We start from the raw sequence: 20,094 nt of genomic DNA on the forward strand, positions 1-20,094 counted from the left end.
TTATCCATTTCTTTGATCCTTGGTGTTTCAGTTTCAGCCTTGTCCTCTGATTTAAATTCTTTTCCAATTCAGAATCTGAAAACTTCCATGTTATCTCTTACGTCTACAATAGGATCAAATCTTTTGTCTCCTCTAGCATGATTCTTTCACTGCTGAAGATCACCTGAAAACGGAAATTAAGCAAAACCTTCAAACTTACGAATAAAATAAAATCCAAAAAACGATAAAAAGCCTATTCTCAAGAAAGTAATAAATCCAAATAATAAATAAATTGATCTCCGGCATCAACGCCAAAAATATTCGGTTGAAAATAAAGCTAGCAAGCGGACTATGTCAAGTTTAGTAAATAGATTATGAGTCAAAGTATCGTACCCACAGGGATCAACGCTTAAATACTATAATGTGAATTTTTTCCCCTAATTTAGGCTAACAAAATTTAAGTTAGGTGAGATTAATTAATTAAGACTTAATTAAACAACTACCATAAAGTAACTAAAGCGAGAAATTAAAACTAACAATGACAAGATAATGTTTAGGAAAGAAATTCAAATTGATAAAAACAAACGACTGATATACGTGACGGTACCATGAAGCCAGAAGATGGGAAATCTTTGAAACCCATTTATCTGCTGCACCTGTGCAGAGTTGGAGTGATTCTCTATGACTGGTTCGATGTTCCATGGCTAAAACGCTACTACAGTTTTGTATTTGACCATTTCAATATTCTAGCAGAAATATAGGGATTTGGGGTATGTTATTGCCTCATTGGGAGGAGTGACCCTTTTGTATCTGGAGATTATTCTTCCAGATCTTACCATTCAAGGATTGATCAGATTAAACATCCATGTGCATACGTGTCACGCCCCGAAACTCAGGGTTGACATCGAATTTGTTTAACAATCACACAATCGAAAACAACCAGTCTCGTAGCACAGTATAAACCAAAACAAATTTATATCATAATTTCAAATAGATATAACATTGTCTTTACTAACCGAAAATGACAGAATAAGTGTGGAAACGTTACAAATGAAAGATAATAAACTTAAACATAAACTAAAAACTTGAAATTTCACCAGCCCCAAAACTAGTCCGACTCCTCTTCCTCGGATTTATCCGGGAAATGATTGTAAAGGGGTGAGTATTTTGGGAAATACTCAGCAAGTGGGGGACATATCGAGCACAATATAACAATATGCATAAATTTCAAAAATCACATGACTTGCATACATAATTCATAACAAATGCATAACATTGATCAGGCACTGAGATTCCTCTACTTTATATGGTTTACTGATATCGGTCCCTAATTTTTATTCCTCTAAGGGTGCGAGGCAATATAACGGTTACAATCCCACCGTGTAAAGGCCATAAACATGTCATATTGGGATTCCCACCCATATACAATCGAATCCTCACAGTGCTCAAAACCATATGACAACCAACACAAGAACGGAGTAGAAGAAGAACGTGTACTTGTCCGCATTTTTGTAAACGAAATAAATATGCATATACGAAATTTAATCTTTAAAACAAGCCCACTTACAGTATTTTTGAATGCTAAAACTTAGGTGCACAGCTTCGTGGATTGGATCGCTTCTGGCTTCTTGCTCGGGCAGCGCTTCAGTTCACTTTCTAGCCTAATTCTTGGACGAACACAAGCAGAATTTCGCCTCAACTATCCTGCTGGAAATTTCGAATTTTTGCAGCTATGCATCTCGAGTTTCAGGGTGTGAGGAATGCTAGGAGTGATGGAGTATTTATAGGTGAGGGGAAGGGAATCCTGCCATAACCAATTGATTTTCTTTCAAATAGTTTTGAGCTCCTTCCCTAGTTAACAAGATGTTAATTTTTCAAAAATATCTTGGCCACCAAGCATATATTTTAGAAAATGGAGCCTTGGACTGGATGGCTGCATGTAGACTGCTTTCTCGTACAAGTTCGTGATGCATCTGAACTGCATTGCAATTTTGCTAGCTTCCTTGTTGAGAAAGGTGCCTTGTATACGATAATATCTTCTAAATATGTTGATATCCATCTTAAATTTCTAAATTAATGTGTATATTTTGTACTTGATTTCGAAATTAAGGTAATTATTGGCTGGGAACAGATTTTTGAATACCATGTATTATTCATTATTTTCAAAATCTTTTTTATTTTCAACTTCGAAAATAATATCCTATACATGTCTATTAAAAATTTAAGGATTTTACAACTCCCCGTCTTCTATGGGTTTTCACAATACGTTCCGGACACATACTATGTCAGCTACGCCACCAAGCGCACGAGGCAGTTAATGGGAGTCACTATTCCCTCTGACATTCTGGGAATGCACCCTATGTTGTTTATTAGAGTCTTGCAGATGAGCCAATGGAGGCATTCCTAATATGTCACCCCTTCTTATAAAAGTTACAGATCGGTTCTGCATCATGCTTTGTTTGAGATTGAAGCAGTCTCTGGAAATTTACCTCGAAATATGTCTGAATGTCCAAAACCAGTGAAAATCTAGTAATTTGAAAAGTTCCATATTATAAAATAATGAACTCATTTGTAGAGACGAAGATTGGTGGGATAAGCGCCCTCAACACCATATCGATGACACACCCGCATTTTCTAGTCGAACACCCAAGTTGTTTCTAAAAGAATTTGTTGTTCATAAACGTACATGAAATTAAAGTATTGTAATGTGTGTATCAGAATTTAGTGTTGTGCTCTGGTGTTGGCAACACTAGGGCACAACATGCAACGGAAATTAATATCTAGCACACACGTAAGCGTTTAATAAACGGACACTAGATATTTAAATTATGCACAAGTACGAATACTTGTGCAATGCCTTGTGGCAAAAATTCACTAGAAAATTATATAAATTGTTTACACCAAAACAATACTAGTGAGAATAAACAAGCTTAAATTCCTGGGCACTCAAGGACAGCAAAATACATCAGGGTATCTAATATTAAAGTTAGATGCATAATAAAAAACGCGTTGCTCAAAACCAAACACAATCACTCTTCGATCAACACTATGCGTCAGTGTTGTTCTTTAAGTATTGGAAACACCAATCAGCAACACTATTGTGACGTCAGTCAATAGCTCACAGACAACTTCAACGCTGAGATCTTCAATCCAAAATTCCTGCAGCAAGCCCGATATTTCTCTTCAGAAGCACCACGATTCTTTTCTCCATATCCCCTTTATATAGATCTTCTTTCACCTTTCTCAATCTCTTTCCATAGATACTCGAGATCCTATAAATAAGGAAAATAAAGAGTTTATTAGGAATTGAACTTTATTTTAGGCTAAGATGCTATATCTTATAGATAGGTCCTAAATTTAAATACATGGAATATATCTTTAAATTAGTTTAGAGATGCAAAATTATAATATTTCAATAAAATATTCATTTCAATGTCCCCATTTTCGCATCTCTGGACAAAAACTTCCAAAAACAATCTCCCCCTGAGTTTTAACATATAGCTCCTCCTGAGTTATTAAGTTGCATCTCCCCCTGAAGAAGACATGTTAGCTTATTGGTGTTGTCAACATGATCTCACAACACCAGAGTCAGTTGGAGTTTGATGAAAAATATAAGTTCATTACTCAACATTAAACAGGAAGTAGAAGTCAGCAAAAATTAACCACAAGGAACTAAACAACCTAGAACATTTAAGAGATAAGCTACAAGGGAAAGAAGAAGGAAAAAAAAAACTCAGTCCACAGCATTATCTGTATCTTCATCTTCATCTTCATCACTCATTTTTGGCGTATGATCTCCCTCTTTTTGACCAGAATGCATGCCAACTTCAAGAAGTAACCGATAGTTAGAGTTTGGTTTTCATAATAAGCAATGAGGTCCTTAGCCTGTTTCCTGAATCTCTGAAGTGGTAAGCAAGATAAACCCTTCATGGACGGATGATGACGAAGGTGCAGTGTTGCCAACATCGGAAGCAACACCAGTAGCAGACGAAGGAGCATTGTTCCCAAAATTTGGGGCAGCACTTCAAGCAGACCAGGGGAGATCTACGATCCTATTCGCTTTAAAGTAGGCAGGGGCAATTTTGAGCGAGTCCCCAACAACTATCAAGTACCGTTCCTCAGCTTCTTTAACAAATCCTTGAAATTCCAGGATTCCGAAAATCAAGGAGGGAAATGGGAGCTTTGTGTATTTCATTTCTCCTTCTGCAAATTGAAAGACAGTCGTGAAAACTAACTGTCCAAAATTAAAACTGCGTCCCATGACAATGGTAAACATGGTAATCACTTGTGGTCTCGTAACCACAGTTGTGTTGGATGAGGGAGTCCAATTTCGAATGGCAGCCTTGTGGAGGACAAAATAAAATGATGTCAAGTTGGCTGCTGCAAGGCGCTTGGGGCGGCTTGGAAATGTTGTGATGAGTCCTCCCATAAGAATAGAGGTAATGACATCCATGTGCAGGAGTGCTTCATCATCATCAATAGCAGGAATATTGTAGAAGGCATTTATGATGGAGAGAGAGAAATCATAGATGGTGTCTCGGACAAACACCCTACCATACTTGGCAGAACTATCATCTCCAACACTGGAGACCAGATTACAGTAGAATTCAAGGATTGGTTTCCGAGCATATGATAGAATTGATTGACCGTCGAACTTAAACGTCTGGCCTGGAGGAAAGTGGTCAAATTGTATTTCCTTTATGCTTTAAAATCAATATTTCGTTCCTCAATGAATTCTCTGTGTGCATACAGGAACCCTTGAGCCACAGCAGACTCAGAATAGAATTTTGTAGAAAAGGAGGTAGAAAGATCGTAGTCCTCCAAGTCAGGGTTGCCAACACCTGGCTTAACATCGTGCTCAGTTGCATCTACATTGTCCATAGCCTCAGCTGATTGTTCTGAGCTATCATCAGAGGTGTCTGCAGTAGACATAGACTCAGATTCGGATGGCACCTTCTCGGAAGTTTCGTGCACCAAGTTCTTCCCCTTCTTGGTGTCTCGCAAGCTGTTCATAAAATCAGCCAGAGATTGTTCATCTTCAGATGAGAAACATACCTCTTGCGGAGGATCATGAGATTCCTCAGGTGGGACAGCAGAGGTGGACGAGGAAACAAAAGCCTTTTTAGTAAGAGTAGGCCACTTTCGAGCAACCGACTCAAAGTTTTCATCATTGGAGTCGTTCCCTGATGAAAAAACCGGATCAAGCGTGAAGTAAGTGGCCATGCGTGGTTTCTTTGGAGCCGAAAAATCCGGGCTGTAACCTGCCTATCGCTTTGAGCATCTCCGATAGATTGGAGGTTGTGGAGGAAAGGCCTGTTTATAGGCCTCATAATCAGGTGGATTATCTGCATCCCAAGGGTTTCCTGGTTCTCCTGGAGCAATTTCCTCCAGTGGGATAGGCTGTGGATCAACGGGCACTAATTGCAGTGGATTTTCAACAAGAAACTCAGTCGGTGGTGTTGCCTCTGAGGGCATAACACCACGGCTTGCGGCCATTTAACTGCGAATTTCGGATGGGTCAAATCGATTATCTGCCATCTGTAGAGAATAAGAGGCGATTCTGTGAGAATTTTGAAAATTTAAGCAGCAAAGAAAAAGGATGTGGGTAAGAAAAAAAACATTGATAAGGATAATTATAAGAGCTTGCTGCAACGGTAAGAATTATCTTCCAGAAACGTCGCACAATAACGGTAAAAAAAAATCAGAACAGCCGTTCCCAGTCTCAACGGTAACTTTTTAGAAATTTTCCAGAAACTTAATCACAACTTTACTCCTAAAATCAAACGGTAACTGAGATTCAAAACACGTGTTACAACATTTCCAAAGAACAACCCAAATCAACCCCATATCGATCCGACACCATGTACATAAGAAGTCACTTCTTTTCAACATGGCCAATTAAGGTTTTTATCAACAGTCATAGGTCAACACTGATATGTCACTGAACACGATGAATTCACGAAACAAAAATCAATATGCATGTCCTGACTATGCCTCCAAAATGATGCATTAAAAAAATTTCAGGCAATAAAAAAATTGTGGTGTGTCTGAACTTGGTGTTGACAACACCTCCTGGCAACACTACTGATTTTATTCAAACTTCCATAAAATTTTCTTTTGATTCAAAAATGGTAGCTATCACACTAGAAGAACGGTCTTCAATGGATTCCTCTAGGTAGTTTTTTCCATGACTATTTTTGTTTAGAAGTGGTAGCTCCCACATTAGAAGAACGGTCTTCAATGAACTCCTCTAGGTAGATTTTTCCATTTTCTTCTAAACATTTTTTTTTCATTTTCCTCTTTTCTATTTTTATCCTTATGATTGCATTTTCCAAGTCACTTTTTCACTTTAGACAAGATCACGATTTCCATGAATATCCTCTACTACTCGGTGCTTTGGATTGACCATAATTTATTTCTCGAAATTTTATTGGAAGTATGAACACTCAGAGAGTACATTTCAGGAATTTCTGGCACTGTTCAGACATTACACAAGTAAATAGGGTGGTTATAATTATGCAGTATGCCTAGCATCCTAAGAATAATCATGCACAAAACAGGTGTTGTCACTGGTGTTGGCAACACCATTATCAACATTGAAAAATGATTAAAGTATGCACATGCTGAGAGACTTCCGAAGATCGGAGAATCTCTCAAAATCCAATTGTTTCGTGAAGATATCGGCCAGCTGGTTTTCGGTCCTAAAAAATTCTAGTCGAATTATACCTTTTTCAACCAAGTCTCGAATAAAATGATGTCTTATATCAATGTGTTTTGTTCGAGAGTGTTAAACAGGATTATTAGAAAAGTCTATGGCACTAGAATTGTCACAATACACAATCATTGTGTCACTATGGAACCCATAGTCCTCAATCATCTGATTCATCCACACAAGTTGTGAATAGCAACTGGCAGCTGCCACATATTCAGATTCAGCCGTGGATATGGATACACACTTTTGTTTCTTGCTAGCCCATGATACAAAATTATTTCCTAAATAAAAACACCCACCCGATGTGCTTTTCCTATCGTCTAGATCACCGGCCCCAGCGGGCACTCGCTTTTGTCAACCTCACCTCGTTTGTAGCCCAAGTTTATCAGATAGTCAGCTAACCTACCGTACCATGCCCGTGGAGCCTGTTTCAGTCCATACATGGCCTTCTTCAGTTTTTAGACATGGTCCACGTGGTGAGAGTTTTCAAATCCCTTAGGTTGACTGACATAGGCTTCCTCATTCAAGATGTCATTCAGGAAGGCAATCTTTACATCCATTTGATACAATTTAATATGCATATGACAGGAAACAGTAAGTAACAATCGGATAGACTCAATTCGTGCTATAGGTGCGAAGGTTTCATCAAAATCCACCCCCTCAACATGTGTATACCCTTGAGCTACCAATCGAGCCTTATTTCAAACAATGTTACCGGACTCATCCATCTTATTTTTAAATATCCATTTTGTTCTAATAACATTGATATTTGAGGGTCGAGACACTAAATCCCACACGTCATTGCGTATAAATTGTTCAAGTTTGTCATGCATTGCATTTACCCAGAATTCATCTTTTAGAGCCTCAGCAATATTTTTGGGTTCAATTTTAGACATGAAACAAGAGTGACTAACCTGTGAAAAAATGGAACTCATACAGACCAATCCAATCATTTTGCGATAATCCACTTTGTCTTTCTTTCTGGTTTGAACATCATCATGTACCTTGCCGATGATCTGTGAGGATGGATGATTCTTTTGAATCTTACTTGGAATTTCCTTCCCTTCACTGATAAACCCGTCATCATTATCTTCAATTTCTAAAGTTTCCACTTGTGTTGTGATGGGTTTTGCCTCACTGATCTCAACACCAATTGCAACACCGTTTTTGGTCACCGGTTCACTCACGTTTATCAGTCCTTCAGCATCATCCTCTTTTTGTTTTTCCTGTTAAGTCAGCGAAATCATCAAAAACAACATTAATGGATTCAATAGTTGCCCTAGTTCTCAAATTGAGCACACGATAAGCTCGACTATTCATTGAGTATCCGAGAAAATAGACACTTATCACTTTTAGAGTCGAATTTTGCAAGATGGTCTCGATCATTTAACACATAGCAAACACAGCCAAAGATATGAAATTATATTAGATTTGGTTTCCTCCCCATGATGATTTCGTAGGAGGTCATAGTGGTTTCATTCCTTAGGAATACTCGGTTAGAAATATGACAGACTGTATTTAATGCTTCTGCCCAAAAACGTTTTGACACACTCTTGGAACTCAGCATGACCTGAGCCATTTCTTGAAGTGTTCTATTTCTCCTTTCAGCTATCCCGTTCTGTTGGGGCGTCTTCGAAGCTGAGAATTCATGGGTGATACATTTTTTGTCACATAAAGAAATAAAATAAGCATTTTCGAACTCTTTACCATGATCAGTTCTGATTTTAACCACCTTTATATCATACAGATCAGTTATCTTAGCATGCAATTTCTTAAAAGCATCGAATGTATCAGACTTTTCTCTAAGGAAACTTACCAATGTGAAACGCGAAAAATCATCAACGCATACAAAAGAATATTTCTTACCACCCAGATTTTCAACATCCATTGGACCCATTAGATCCATGTGCAAGAGTTCCAGACACCATGTTGTCCCAAAGTGTTGCAACACTGGATGTGCAGCACAAGTTTTTTTACCTTTCTGACATGGTCCAAAGACATATGCATTACCTGAGCACAAATTAGGCATACCTCTTACAGCTTCAAACTTACTCAGATTCTTCAAGGTCTTAAAGCTCACAAGTCCAAGTTTCTGATGGCATAGGTCCAAATCATTTATCTTGGCATTTCAGCAATCATCACCTTCTCCCAACAGATGGCAATTATCAGCAAACCGAGTTCCTGACATTACACAAACATTTTAATTAGTAAACACTTCACAATTATTTTTGTTGAACCTAACATGTAAATCATCAACACAAAGTTGACTTATGTTGACTAAGTTTGAGTTAAGTCCTTCAACATTTAACACATTGTGGAGTTCAGGAAACCCATCAACATTTAGGGCTCCTTTGCCTACAATTCTCTCTTTAGCACCACCTCCATAGGTCACACGTCCACTTTTTACTTCAAGATAATCAATGAGGTGTTCTTTTGAACCAGTCATGTGCCGAGAACACCCACTGTCAAAGTATCATGCACTTGCAATGTTAGTTTTTAACGAGGTATATACGACATTGCATCGTGTCTCAGTTTTTGGTACCCAAATTTTCTTAGTGTAAGAGCTTTTGACTGCAGTGTTGGATGTGGTGTTGGACAACACCTTATGTAACACCCAATTTGAATGCCACCTGAGATAGTCATTTCTGAGTTTGTAACAAAAGGGTTTAATGTGCCCAAGCTTACAACAGTAGTGATAGATGAAATGACGTTTTCTTTGCTTGAGATTTGATATTGATGCTGGCCTTTTGTCTTGCGGAATTTTTGCTGAGTAGTGACCTTTTGACGGTGAGGGGGATGAACTGGTTTTTTCCAGCTTCTGTTCAGGGGCCAGCCTTGAGCTTTGTTAAGTTTTGATGGGTGGATTTTCTGTTAAGGGTTCAGCATAGTCTTTGACACCTTCACAAACACTATGGTCTTTGAACTAGAGTTAGATGCCTCACCATGTTCATACATACTTTCGACGTAACCAAGACCAGATCTGTTGTCCTTCCCCATAGATAGCATTGAGTCAAGTTTTGATGAGCTTGCATTGAATTTAGCAAGTGTCTTTGATGCCTTCTCAAGATCATCCTTGACTTTACATAGTTCAAGGTCCTTCCTACTCAACAAGACTTCAAGACGAGACAAGTTGCTTTTTAATTCAGTGTTTTCTTTTGAAAGTGATGAGTATGTCTTATTCCTTTTGAGCCAGTCATCATAGAGTTCTTCATACATCCTTTGAACACTTTCCAAAGTAAGCTCTTCTTTGTAAGATCCCTGGAGTTTGTCAACATCTGAATTTTCCAGAGATTTAGTATTAAGACACAGTTATTTTGGCACGGTGTTGCCACTTGGTGTTGCAAAACCAGTGGCAACACCAAAGGGATTGACCTGTAGTTTTTATGACTTTTCCTGGATGATAGATAGAGATATGCAATCAACTCCTTCCTTGGCTTCAAGTTCTTAATCAGTATCGTCATCACTTAAGCGCGCATCCATGTTTTTATTTTTGCGGAGTTGGTTGGCACACTCATTTGTATCATGACCAAATCCAGAGCATTCTCGACATCGGACTGAATCAAGTTTCTTTAGCTCTGGTCGACCCATGGATTCATTCCTTGATCTAAAATTCCCTTGAACAGGTGCAGAAAGTTTATTCCTTTCAACAGGAACAAAAGAAGGTTTTGGCATTGGCACAATTTTCTTTTTGTCTCTCATTCGTTTCAAGTAGTCATCACTTCTTAGTAATCAAGGAAATTGACTCCTCACCAAGGTCAGACTCATTTGCTTCTTGAATGAGATTATTAACCGATTCATCAGTGGCTTGTAGCGCAACAGATTTTCCTTTATCCCGCTTCTGAATATCCAGGTTCATCTCAAAGGTTCTGAGAGAGCTCATTAATTCCTCCAAATTTAGAGTAGATGTGTCCTTTGATTCGTCAATGGCATAAATCTTAATGTTAAAGCGCTCAGGTAGAGATCTTAGTACCTTACTTACAAGCCTTTCATTAGACATAGGATCACTGAGGCTAAACGCTTCATTTGCAATATCTCGGAGTCTTCGGTCATATTCAACAATCGTCTCATTGTCCTCCATCCTCAGACTCTCAAATTTTGAGGTTAACATTCTTATTTTGGTTCTACGAACGCTTTCAGATCCTTTGCAGTGCTTTTGTAGAATGTCTCATGCTTTTTTTGCAGATATGCAATTGGTGATGAGGCTGAACATATTGACATCTATTGAAGTGAAGATGGCGTTGAGTATCTTATAGTTGAAGTTCGAGGTCTGAACTTCATCATTAGTCCAAGAATTTTCAAGCTTGACTCGGCTGTCACCATCAACATCAACAGTTTTAGGGGGTGACCAACCATCAAGTACCCGTTGCCAAGCTCTTTCCTCAATGGACTTTATGTATATCCTCATCTTGACTTTCCAGAGTGCATAATTTGATCAATCCAAAACAGGTGGCCTGAAAGCAGCACTAGAATTCAATGGATCCATCAGTCTATTTGATATATTTCCTGTAAAACAACATAAACACAGAATCAATCACTTAGTGTGTCAAGCGAAGGTTCTGATACCACTTGAAAGAATTTGTTGTTCATAAACGTACAAGAAATTAAAGTATTGTAATGTGTGTATCAAAAGTTAGTGTTGTGCTCTGGTGTTGGCAATACTAAGGCACAACATGCAGCGGAAATTAATATCTAGCACACACGTAAGCGTTTAATAAATGGACACCAGATATTTAAATTATGCACAAGTACGAATACTTGTGCAATGCCTTATGGCAAAAATTCACTAGAAAATTATATAAATTGTTTACACCAAAACAATACTAGTGAGAATAAACAAGCTTAAATTCCTTGGCACTCAAGGACAGCAAAATACATCAAGGTAACTAATATTAAAGTTACATGCATAATAAAAAACGCGTTGCTCAAAACCAAACACAATCACTCTTCGATCAACACTCTGCGTCAGTGTTGTTCTTCGAGTGTTGACAACACCAATCAGCAACACTGTTGTGACGTCAGTCAATAGCTCACAGACAACTTCAACGCTGAGATCTTCAATCCAAAATCCTGCAGCAAGCCCGATATTTATCTTCAGAAGCACCACGATTTTTCTCTCCATATCCCCTTTATATAGATATTTTTTCACCTTTCTCAATCTCTTTCCATATATACTCAAGATCCCATAAATAAGGAAAATAAAGAGTTTATTAGGAATTGAACTTTATTTTAGACTGCTATATCTTATAGATATGTCCTAAATTTAAATACATGGAATAAATCTTATCATATAATCACTTTAAATTAGTCTAGAGATGCAAAATTATAATATTTCAATAAAAATGGAATATAGATTAAATAGGAATAAAATATTCTTTTCAGTTTCATCGTGAAAGATTCAGAGTGCCAACCTTTCCATCCAGGAATCTGGTTTGTTCCAGTTTCATGCAATTCAAGATTTCTACCCGCGTCACATTTTTGCTACAATCTTGAATTTAAATAGCTAAGAATTCTTGGTGAGGGCTGACTGCTATCGGATAAAAATCTGTATTGCTTTCATAGGAATTCTGCTTCTGATAACAGGTACTACAAGGTCGTGGAAGGTGATCATATTCTCTTGATTGTGAACAAAGAAAAGAGCTAGGGTACAGTTTGATTTGATATATGATGCCATTTTTACCGTTGTAGGAAACATGCATTCAGAAAGGCTCCTATATTGCCTAATGAATTGCACAATTAGTGATATCTTGGTGTTTCTTTTCTTCTCCTTTTTTTATTTTTTTTTTTAGGTTTTTCTTAGAAAGAAATGCTGCATTGCTCTACATGTAATATACTAAGTGATACCCTTGAAAGGGCCCGGGTCATGGATGACCCGGGAAGTTTCGTTGCATGGCCCGTATGAGAACCGAGAGGCCGGGTATTTCCTACATGACCGTTGGGTGAGATGATTAACTAGGGCCCGGGTTCTCATGTCAGAGCCGAGGGCTCAATACCCAAGTAACCTCGTTGGGGGGTCCGAGAAAGGGACTGGACAGGCAGTCAACATCCCTTATTCTTGGAGTGTCCGCGAAGATATTGGGAAGAAAGGGACTGGACAGGCAGTCAACGTTCAAGGGTACAAGTGGTAGGTACGCCCGCGTATCGAGGTAACCCTATTTTTCCTTCCTATAAATAGCAGGTATAGTTGTCATTCACAGAGGTCGGAAAAATTCTTCATTCTCAAGCATTCATACATATTGCTCTAAGTTTCTTCCTTGATAAGTCTGCTGACTTAAGCATCGGAGTGGTCACGCCGGACACCCTTCCGGCGCCCATTCACGAGTTCCTTTCTTATCTGCAGGTGTTGAAAAAGCCATTGTCCACACTCAAATTCCCAAACACTATAAATTATTGATTTGACTCGTTGGAGCTTCGGACCCAGCTCATTCCATTTCAGCGAGGAAACATCATTGGCGCCGTCTGTGGGAACTTGAGACTAAAGCGTTGATATGGCTCACACGAGGAAAACTAACCAGAATACCTCCCGGGTTCAGGGAGTTGACGCAAATCACTCAAGACAAGAGGATGCTCCTCCTGATCTTATTACCATGACTTCAGAGGAGTTGGATAAGCGTATTACTGAAGCCGTGGAGAAAGCTATGGCTAGGCGAGAAGCTTCCCACCATGATATACCACTCGAGGAGGAACCGGAGAAAGAGCAAGAGCAGCAGCAGGAGTTGAGGGAGGAGAAGAAGAGGGGAGAAGTTGAGGAATCCTCTGCTGGATCTAAGTCACCAACGATGGTCGAGGAGATGTTGGAGTTAAAGCAGAAAATGAAAGTCTTGGAAGGACAGCTGGAAAATCGTGGAACTTCTCGAGCGTCTGTCAAAGGACGCCCGTTTGCTGAGGTAATTATTCGGGAACCTCTTCCCGGGAACTTTAAGTCTGCCAAAATAGGAACGTATGATGGAAACGAAGATCCAGAGGAACATTTGGCCAGATTCGAGAATATGGCTATGTTGCATTGCTACACCGATAGGATCAAGTGTAAAGTGTTTTTGACTACGCTGGTAGATTCGGCTCAGAGATGGTTTGATGGGTTGGCTCCATTGAGTATTAAATCGTTTGATGATTTTCAGAAAATCTTCTTGCATCATTTCAGTAGCAGCAAAAAGTATAAGAAAACTGCTTTCAGTTTGTTCGAAGTAAGGCAAGGCCTGGAGGAGAGTTTGAGGATGTATATTAAGAGGTTTAATAAAGTGGCTTTGGATGTGCCTACTTGTGCTGCGGAGACAAAAACCACTGCCTTCACTCAAGGTTTGAAAGAGAGTGAGTTTTTCAAATCGTTAACAAAGAAAGTGCCTGAGGACTTTGAAGATTTGCTATCTCGGGCAGAGAAATACATTAATATGGAGGAAGCCCAGAGACAAAAGAGGGAAGTCATCAGAAAGGAGAGAGGGGACCGGGCATCTAAGCCCGAGGAGAGAGGACCAAGGCGGGGTAATCCAGGGCACTTCTCCCAACACGTGCCTCTGAAAATTATCCGGGAGAGAGAGGTACAGGAATGCAGTAGGGATCTAGTTCCCGATCACCCGCTGTCTCAGCCCGAGAGAATTGGATTTTGTACTAGGCACGGGGTATGTCAGCACAGTACTGAGAATTGTAAGGCTTTAAAGCGAAATTATGTTCCACCCACCAGTCAGGGATATAATCAATCGGTCAAGAGGTCGAGAGGTTCACTCCGGACACCTCGGCCACCAGTGCCTGACACCCGGATAAACACAAGGAGTAGCCCGAGGAACGATGTGGGTAGGAGGAGGGAGCCGGAGCCCGAGAAGAAGAGATCTTCATCCCCTGCGGCGGGATTGATCAAAATTATTTCGGGAGGATCTACTGATGGAGATTCAAATCGAGCCAGGAAGTCGAGAAGTAGGCAGGAGTGTATGGAGGTGGAAGGATCTAGGAGAAACGAGGCCGTGGTCAATTTTGGTCCGGAAGATCTAAAGGGAATAAACCTGCCACACAACGATGCTCTGGTCATCCAAGCCCGGGTGGCCAACTACGACATTTTGAGAGTCTTTGTGGATTCAGGCAGTTCAGTCAATGTGATTTTTAAAGATGCCTTAGTGCAGATGGATTTGCAAGGGTTTAAGTTGGAGATTGTGGAGACTGCCCTGTTTGGTTTTGCCGGACATGCGGTTTATCCGGAGGGAGAAATTGTTCTGCCACTCACTCTAGGCTCCCGGGATGTCAAGAAAACAGTCATGACCACCTTCACAGTGGTGGATTCCCCTTCATCTTACAATATCATTCTGGGGAGGCCGACCATGAATGAGTTGAGGGCAGTAGCATCTACTTACCATCAACAGATCAAATTTCCAGTGGGAAGTCAAGTAGGAGAGGTCCGTGGAGATCAGCCTTCTTCCCGGAAATGTTATGTGGAGGGTATCCGGGCAGATCAAGGCAAGTCTAGAAAGGAGGGAAAGAAAGCCAAGACGGAGGAAGTCAGGGGGAGAATGGTGGAAGAGGGGGAAGTACACTTTGTGGCAGAAGAGGAACAGGAGGCTGTGGAGATATGACCAGGCCAACAGATCTGGGTAGCTCGGGGCCTGTTCCCCGGCCTAAGGTTCCATACCTTAGCTCTACATAAGCCCAGGGCATTACACCCTGGCTCGGGGCTCCGTACCTCGACCATTCCAAAGTCCCGGGACCTGTTCCCCGGCCTAAGGTTCCGTACCTTAGCTCTACATAAGCCCAGGGCATTACACCCTGGCTCGAGGCTCCGTACTTCGACCATTCCAAAGTCCCGGGACCTGTTCCCCGGCCTAAGGTTCCGTACCTTAGCTCTACGTAAGCCCAGGGCATTACACCCTGGCTCGGGGCTCCGTACCTCGACCATTCCAAAGACCCGGGACCCGTTCCCCGGCTTAAACTTTTGTTTGTTTCAGATAGTTGCATCACAAATGCTCAGTTAGTATACAGGAGACCGGTGCATACTTTTCTATCTCGGTTAAGTTTTTGACACTTGAAAAGTTTCGAAGACTTGTTAAGTCAGGAGTATCCTAGTCCTGTTGAGACCGGATGCTAAATTTTTATGAAGATTGCAAAGAAGGATAAAAGGAAATGAAGTATTGCATTACTAATAAGCCCGAAGACAGGAAGTGAGCTTAAAAATAAGAAAGAGATTACAATCCTATTCTATATCAACAGGGTCAGTGCCTGGTTCTTTCTCCTCTTCTGTCGGCTGCTCTTTTTCTTCTCCTTCCTCCTCTCCAGGTTTCTCTTCCCCTTCCTCCTCTCCGGATTCTTCTTCCTTGTCTTCCGCCCCGGCTCCTGCAAGGGATGCAATGGCTAGCCCGAAGTCTGGAAAGTTTGCCCTATCCTCGGGTATAAGCCCAGCTCCTTTAAATTGTTGACTACATCTGTCGAAGCCGGTTTTAAAGAAAGGATAGGCTCTATGCTCAACTGCGGCCTTGAATTCTAGGGATTCCAGGAAGGAAGTCCTCAGTTGCTCTTTTTGGCTCTCAGACTCGGCCAGGGCCACCTCCGCTTTCTCAGCCCGTGACATCTGTTGTTCTATGGTGTCCATCAGGGAGAGGTTCTTGCCTTCAAGCACCGAATTATGTCCTCGGAGAGTTTCCTCCCTGATGTGACCTTCATTTATTTCATCCCGGGCTTTGACCAGTTCCGCCTGGGCAGACTTTACAGAACCCCGAAGAGCAGCCATCTCTTCTGCATGGAGTCCCTTCAATCGAGAAAGTTCCTCCTGGAGGCGCTCATATGCTTCCCTAATGGCTTGGAGTTGGGGGGCCTGTCGATTGGTCAAGAAGGTCACTTCTTCGTGGGCCGACATCATCATATGAGCACCCTATTTAAAAGAGAAGGCGGATCAAAATAAATAAATAAATAAAATTAATAAATAAGGAGAAAGGAAGAAAGAAGGGAAAAAAGAAGCTTACAGCCAGGAGCTTGTTCACGATCTCCTGGTATCGAGGGGTCGGCGGCACACTCTGGAGGAAGGCCTCATCAATAGGAAGGAGCATCTACTTGAAGAGGTTTGCCACGACTCGGGAATCTTTTTCAGTGAAAAAACTAGCCCGAGCAGATGGCGCAGAGAGGAGAGACCCTTGCAAGGGCTCTCGGAGAGGCTCTTGGAGAGATTCTTGAGAAGGTTCTTGGAGGGGCGCCTGGTCATCGCGCGAAAGGGGAGGTGTGTCTGACTGATACGCTTGAAAGGAAGCCTGGCCCCCCGCTTGGTCATCTTCACTAAGAGTCAGAACCGGGATGGTCATGACTCTTCATTGCCTTTGGCGAAGGGGGAGGAAATCTTCTTCATCTTCCCTAGATTCAGGCGCCGCTCTCTTATGTTCAAATTGTACCTGGGCCGTCTTCTTTGCCCGGGCAGCCACATCCTCAGCTCTTTTTTCGGCAGCAGCCTTTCGGGCTGCCCTCTTCTCTTCCTTGGCTGCCTTCTCAGCTGCCCATCTTCTGGCAAAAGCCTCTTCCATTAAATCTGCATAAAGAGCAGGAAAGGGTAAAATCCAAGTGCAAATATAAAGCAAGGGAGCAATCGCATAACTGGTAAAGGGAAGTTACCGGGTTGAAGGCCTGAGCCAGCAACTTCATCAATCACTTGGTCAATCGGATCCTCAACCCAGGCACTTAAATGATGGGTAACCAGGTGCTCTTGGGCAATAAGGGCGGAGGAAGAAAACTTTTTACCCTCTACCAAGGCGAGGCTTCGGGTATAAAATTCCTCAGATTTATACGCCCGAGGAAGTTCTGGCGGAGGGGGAAGAGAAGGGAGGAACCCGGTTGAACAATCAAGAGAACCCGGGAGGCGAATGAAAAAATATCTTCTTTTCCATCCCTTTTGAGAGGAAGGGATGTCATCAAGAAAGCGGGCATTAAGCCGGGCAGAAAGGAAAAAGGCATTATCTCCTAATCTACAAATAAAAAGTAATGCAGAACTTTGGAATTTATTACAAGATCATGCATACGGAAGAGAACAAAAACCGAAGCCATGATCCGGAAGGATTTGGGATGAAATTGATTAATAGGAACACCAAATAATTTGGCAACCTCGATGTAGAACGGGGCAATGGGAAATTGAAGACCATTTCGAAGCTGGTCCCGAAAAAAGGTAATATAACCAGAGAGGGGTTGATCCGCCCGGTCAGAAGATCCGGGTATGAGAATAGGATAGGTAGAGGGAATGACCCCTAGGTTCGAAGTTCCTTATCTGCTCCGGGGCGCAATGAGCTGCTCAAAGAGGAGAACCATGGAACCTCGAGGACCTCGATTAAAGGGCGGTCGGAAGCCGGGACCTTGCCCTTACCCTTATCTTTTTTAGGGATCCGGGAAAGGCCCGAAGAAGAGGGTTTAGAAGGTCTAGAAGAAGATGGGGGTTTAAAGCTTACAGGTTTTCTGACAGTCTGGGTAGAAGGACGGCGAGAGGTGGGAGAAGGAGACGAATCAGAACGAAGTGCAGCGGATTCATATCCTGACGAGCCTCGTGCATTGGCCCCGGAAGTAGAAGAAGTAGAATTAGACATAATGAGAAGAGGAAACTTACGAGTATTTAGGGCGGAGATGGTGGAAGATCGTCGGAATAGGGAGACTTTGAACGCCGGAAACTGCGAGAGAAGAATTTGCAAGGGCTTCGCCGAGAATGGTGATTTGAAAGTGATTTTTGGAAAAACCTAGGGTTGCTATATATAAGGGATGAAGGACGATCTGAACCATTGACTGAGTGAACACGTGTGCGGTTTCGATGCGCCTCGAAAGTCGCGACGGGCAGAATGAAAAGACAGTTACACAGATCGAGGCGTCATGATGGCTTATATACTCGGAACGCGAACAGACTTGGGCGATGGTTTAGTAAGGATCCGGCAAATTATCTTAAGCCCGGGAGGTTCAACGTCCCGGCAAGTTATTTTAGGCCCGGGAGGTTCAACGCCCCGGCAAGTTATCTTAAGCCCGGGAGGTTTAAGGCCCCGGCAAGTTATTTTAAACCCGAGGGGTTTAAGGCCCCGGCACGTCATTTTAAGTTCAGGAGGTTTTGGACCTCGGTATTTTAACTTAAAGTCCAGTAAAGCTTGAGGAAAATACGGAAGCAAAATGCGCAAAATAAAATATTATTAATGGAAGCGATGCCATATTACAGCTGCCATCCTAGAACCTACATAATCTTGCCACTCTGACATCCAGCTATGCAGTTCAGGGAAAGGGAGGTTGGCAAAGGACTCGGTGGCAGCAAGCTTGTTCAGCTGATTCCATTCTTTCCGCAACATTGCCTGCAGCAGAACCTGATCAGTGGCCAGCTCCGCCACATGCGTCACGAGAAGTTCCCGTCTGTATTTCCTCGCCAGTGCTCTATGTGGCCTGGTAAAAGCCAAGCCATCCTGGTATGAGCGCACAAGATCGTGGATCTTGTACCATGTAGACATGACCTTCATCAGAATAAGCTCCTCCACAGTCCTCTGCAGTGATTCTAGATGAACACGCGTTGAGGGGGGCAAGTGGCCATACGGGCTGCTACAGACGGTGGATTCACTTGAACTCGACATGTTGGAATGATTGCTCTCAATTCACTTTCATCTACTTATAGGCAAGTGATATTTAAGACGGAGGAAGCCGAAGGGTTTCTGGCCCTATGACGTGACTTTGCATTTATGAAGGGAGGAGGTTAAGCACAGCCATGGATTTAAGCACACGTGTATGGTCAAGAAACACCTCGTAAATTGTTACGGGCAGTCGAAGGGACGCGAACAAATATCAATGCCGCAATGTCATCATTGCCTCGGAAGATGAAACGATCTTTGACAGGATTTTAATTGCGTATGGTTATGACCCCATACCATGGATCAGGAAATCTTAGGTTATCAGTATTTTATCTGAAGCCCGGGAGGTTTCAGGCCTCGGCGCGTTATGTAAGCCTGGGAGACACAACGCCCTGGCATGTTATTTTTAAGCCCGGTGGATATACTTGAGTCGAACATATTAAGGTATCATAAATAATCATTCTCAAAATGTTAAACGATGGTGACAGTTGGGTGGAAGAGATGCGTGTCATTAATGCATTAATTAGTACGAAGCAACGCTTTTTACGCCCGAGATGTCGCACCCCCCGGTCTTTTTGATAAGACTTGAAAGGATGATGCCCCGGTATTCCATCCGAAACCCAGGAGATGCGAAGCTCGGGCACCTTTTTTGTTGGAGATACGAAACCCTTACGTCCCCAGTTGTTACGTATTATTAGTTAATCTTGTCAGTTGAGTTATGCAGCTCGGGGAATATGCACTAAATAAAGTAATACAAAGACAGTAAACTCAAATAAGATTTTATTTGAAGGGATTATTGCGCATTACAACAAAATACTCCTCCTCTACACGGGCTTTCCACAGATGCATACAGCGTCTTACTTC

General features: G+C 41.7%; 1 protein-coding gene and 1 pseudogene across 1 annotated transcript; both read left to right on the plus strand.

Annotated features, from left to right (window-relative positions):
• The first annotated feature begins 572 nt into the window (after positions 1-572).
• Positions 573-12,521, plus strand: LOC140819215 (uncharacterized; annotated as a pseudogene).
• On the plus strand, positions 12,521-15,246 carry LOC140819216 (uncharacterized). Its single transcript, XM_073179228.1, has 2 exons — positions 12,521-12,834; positions 13,029-15,246. Exon 2 carries the CDS (start codon positions 13,177-13,179, stop codon positions 15,244-15,246), a length of 2,070 nt encoding a protein of 689 aa, XP_073035329.1. The 5' UTR covers positions 12,521-12,834; positions 13,029-13,176.
• The last annotated feature ends 4,848 nt before the right edge of the window (positions 15,247-20,094 follow it).

The sequence above is a fragment of the Primulina eburnea genome, chromosome 18 (assembly GCF_022965805.1).
Source record: "Primulina eburnea isolate SZY01 chromosome 18, ASM2296580v1, whole genome shotgun sequence".
NCBI classification, from domain to species: domain Eukaryota; kingdom Viridiplantae; phylum Streptophyta; class Magnoliopsida; order Lamiales; family Gesneriaceae; genus Primulina; species Primulina eburnea.

What these genes read in the sequence shown, in the direction of transcription:
- LOC140819216 (XM_073179228.1), top strand. Translation starts at nt 13,177, where the DNA reads ATGGCTCACACGAGGAAAACTAACCAGAATACCTCCCGGGTTCAGGGA.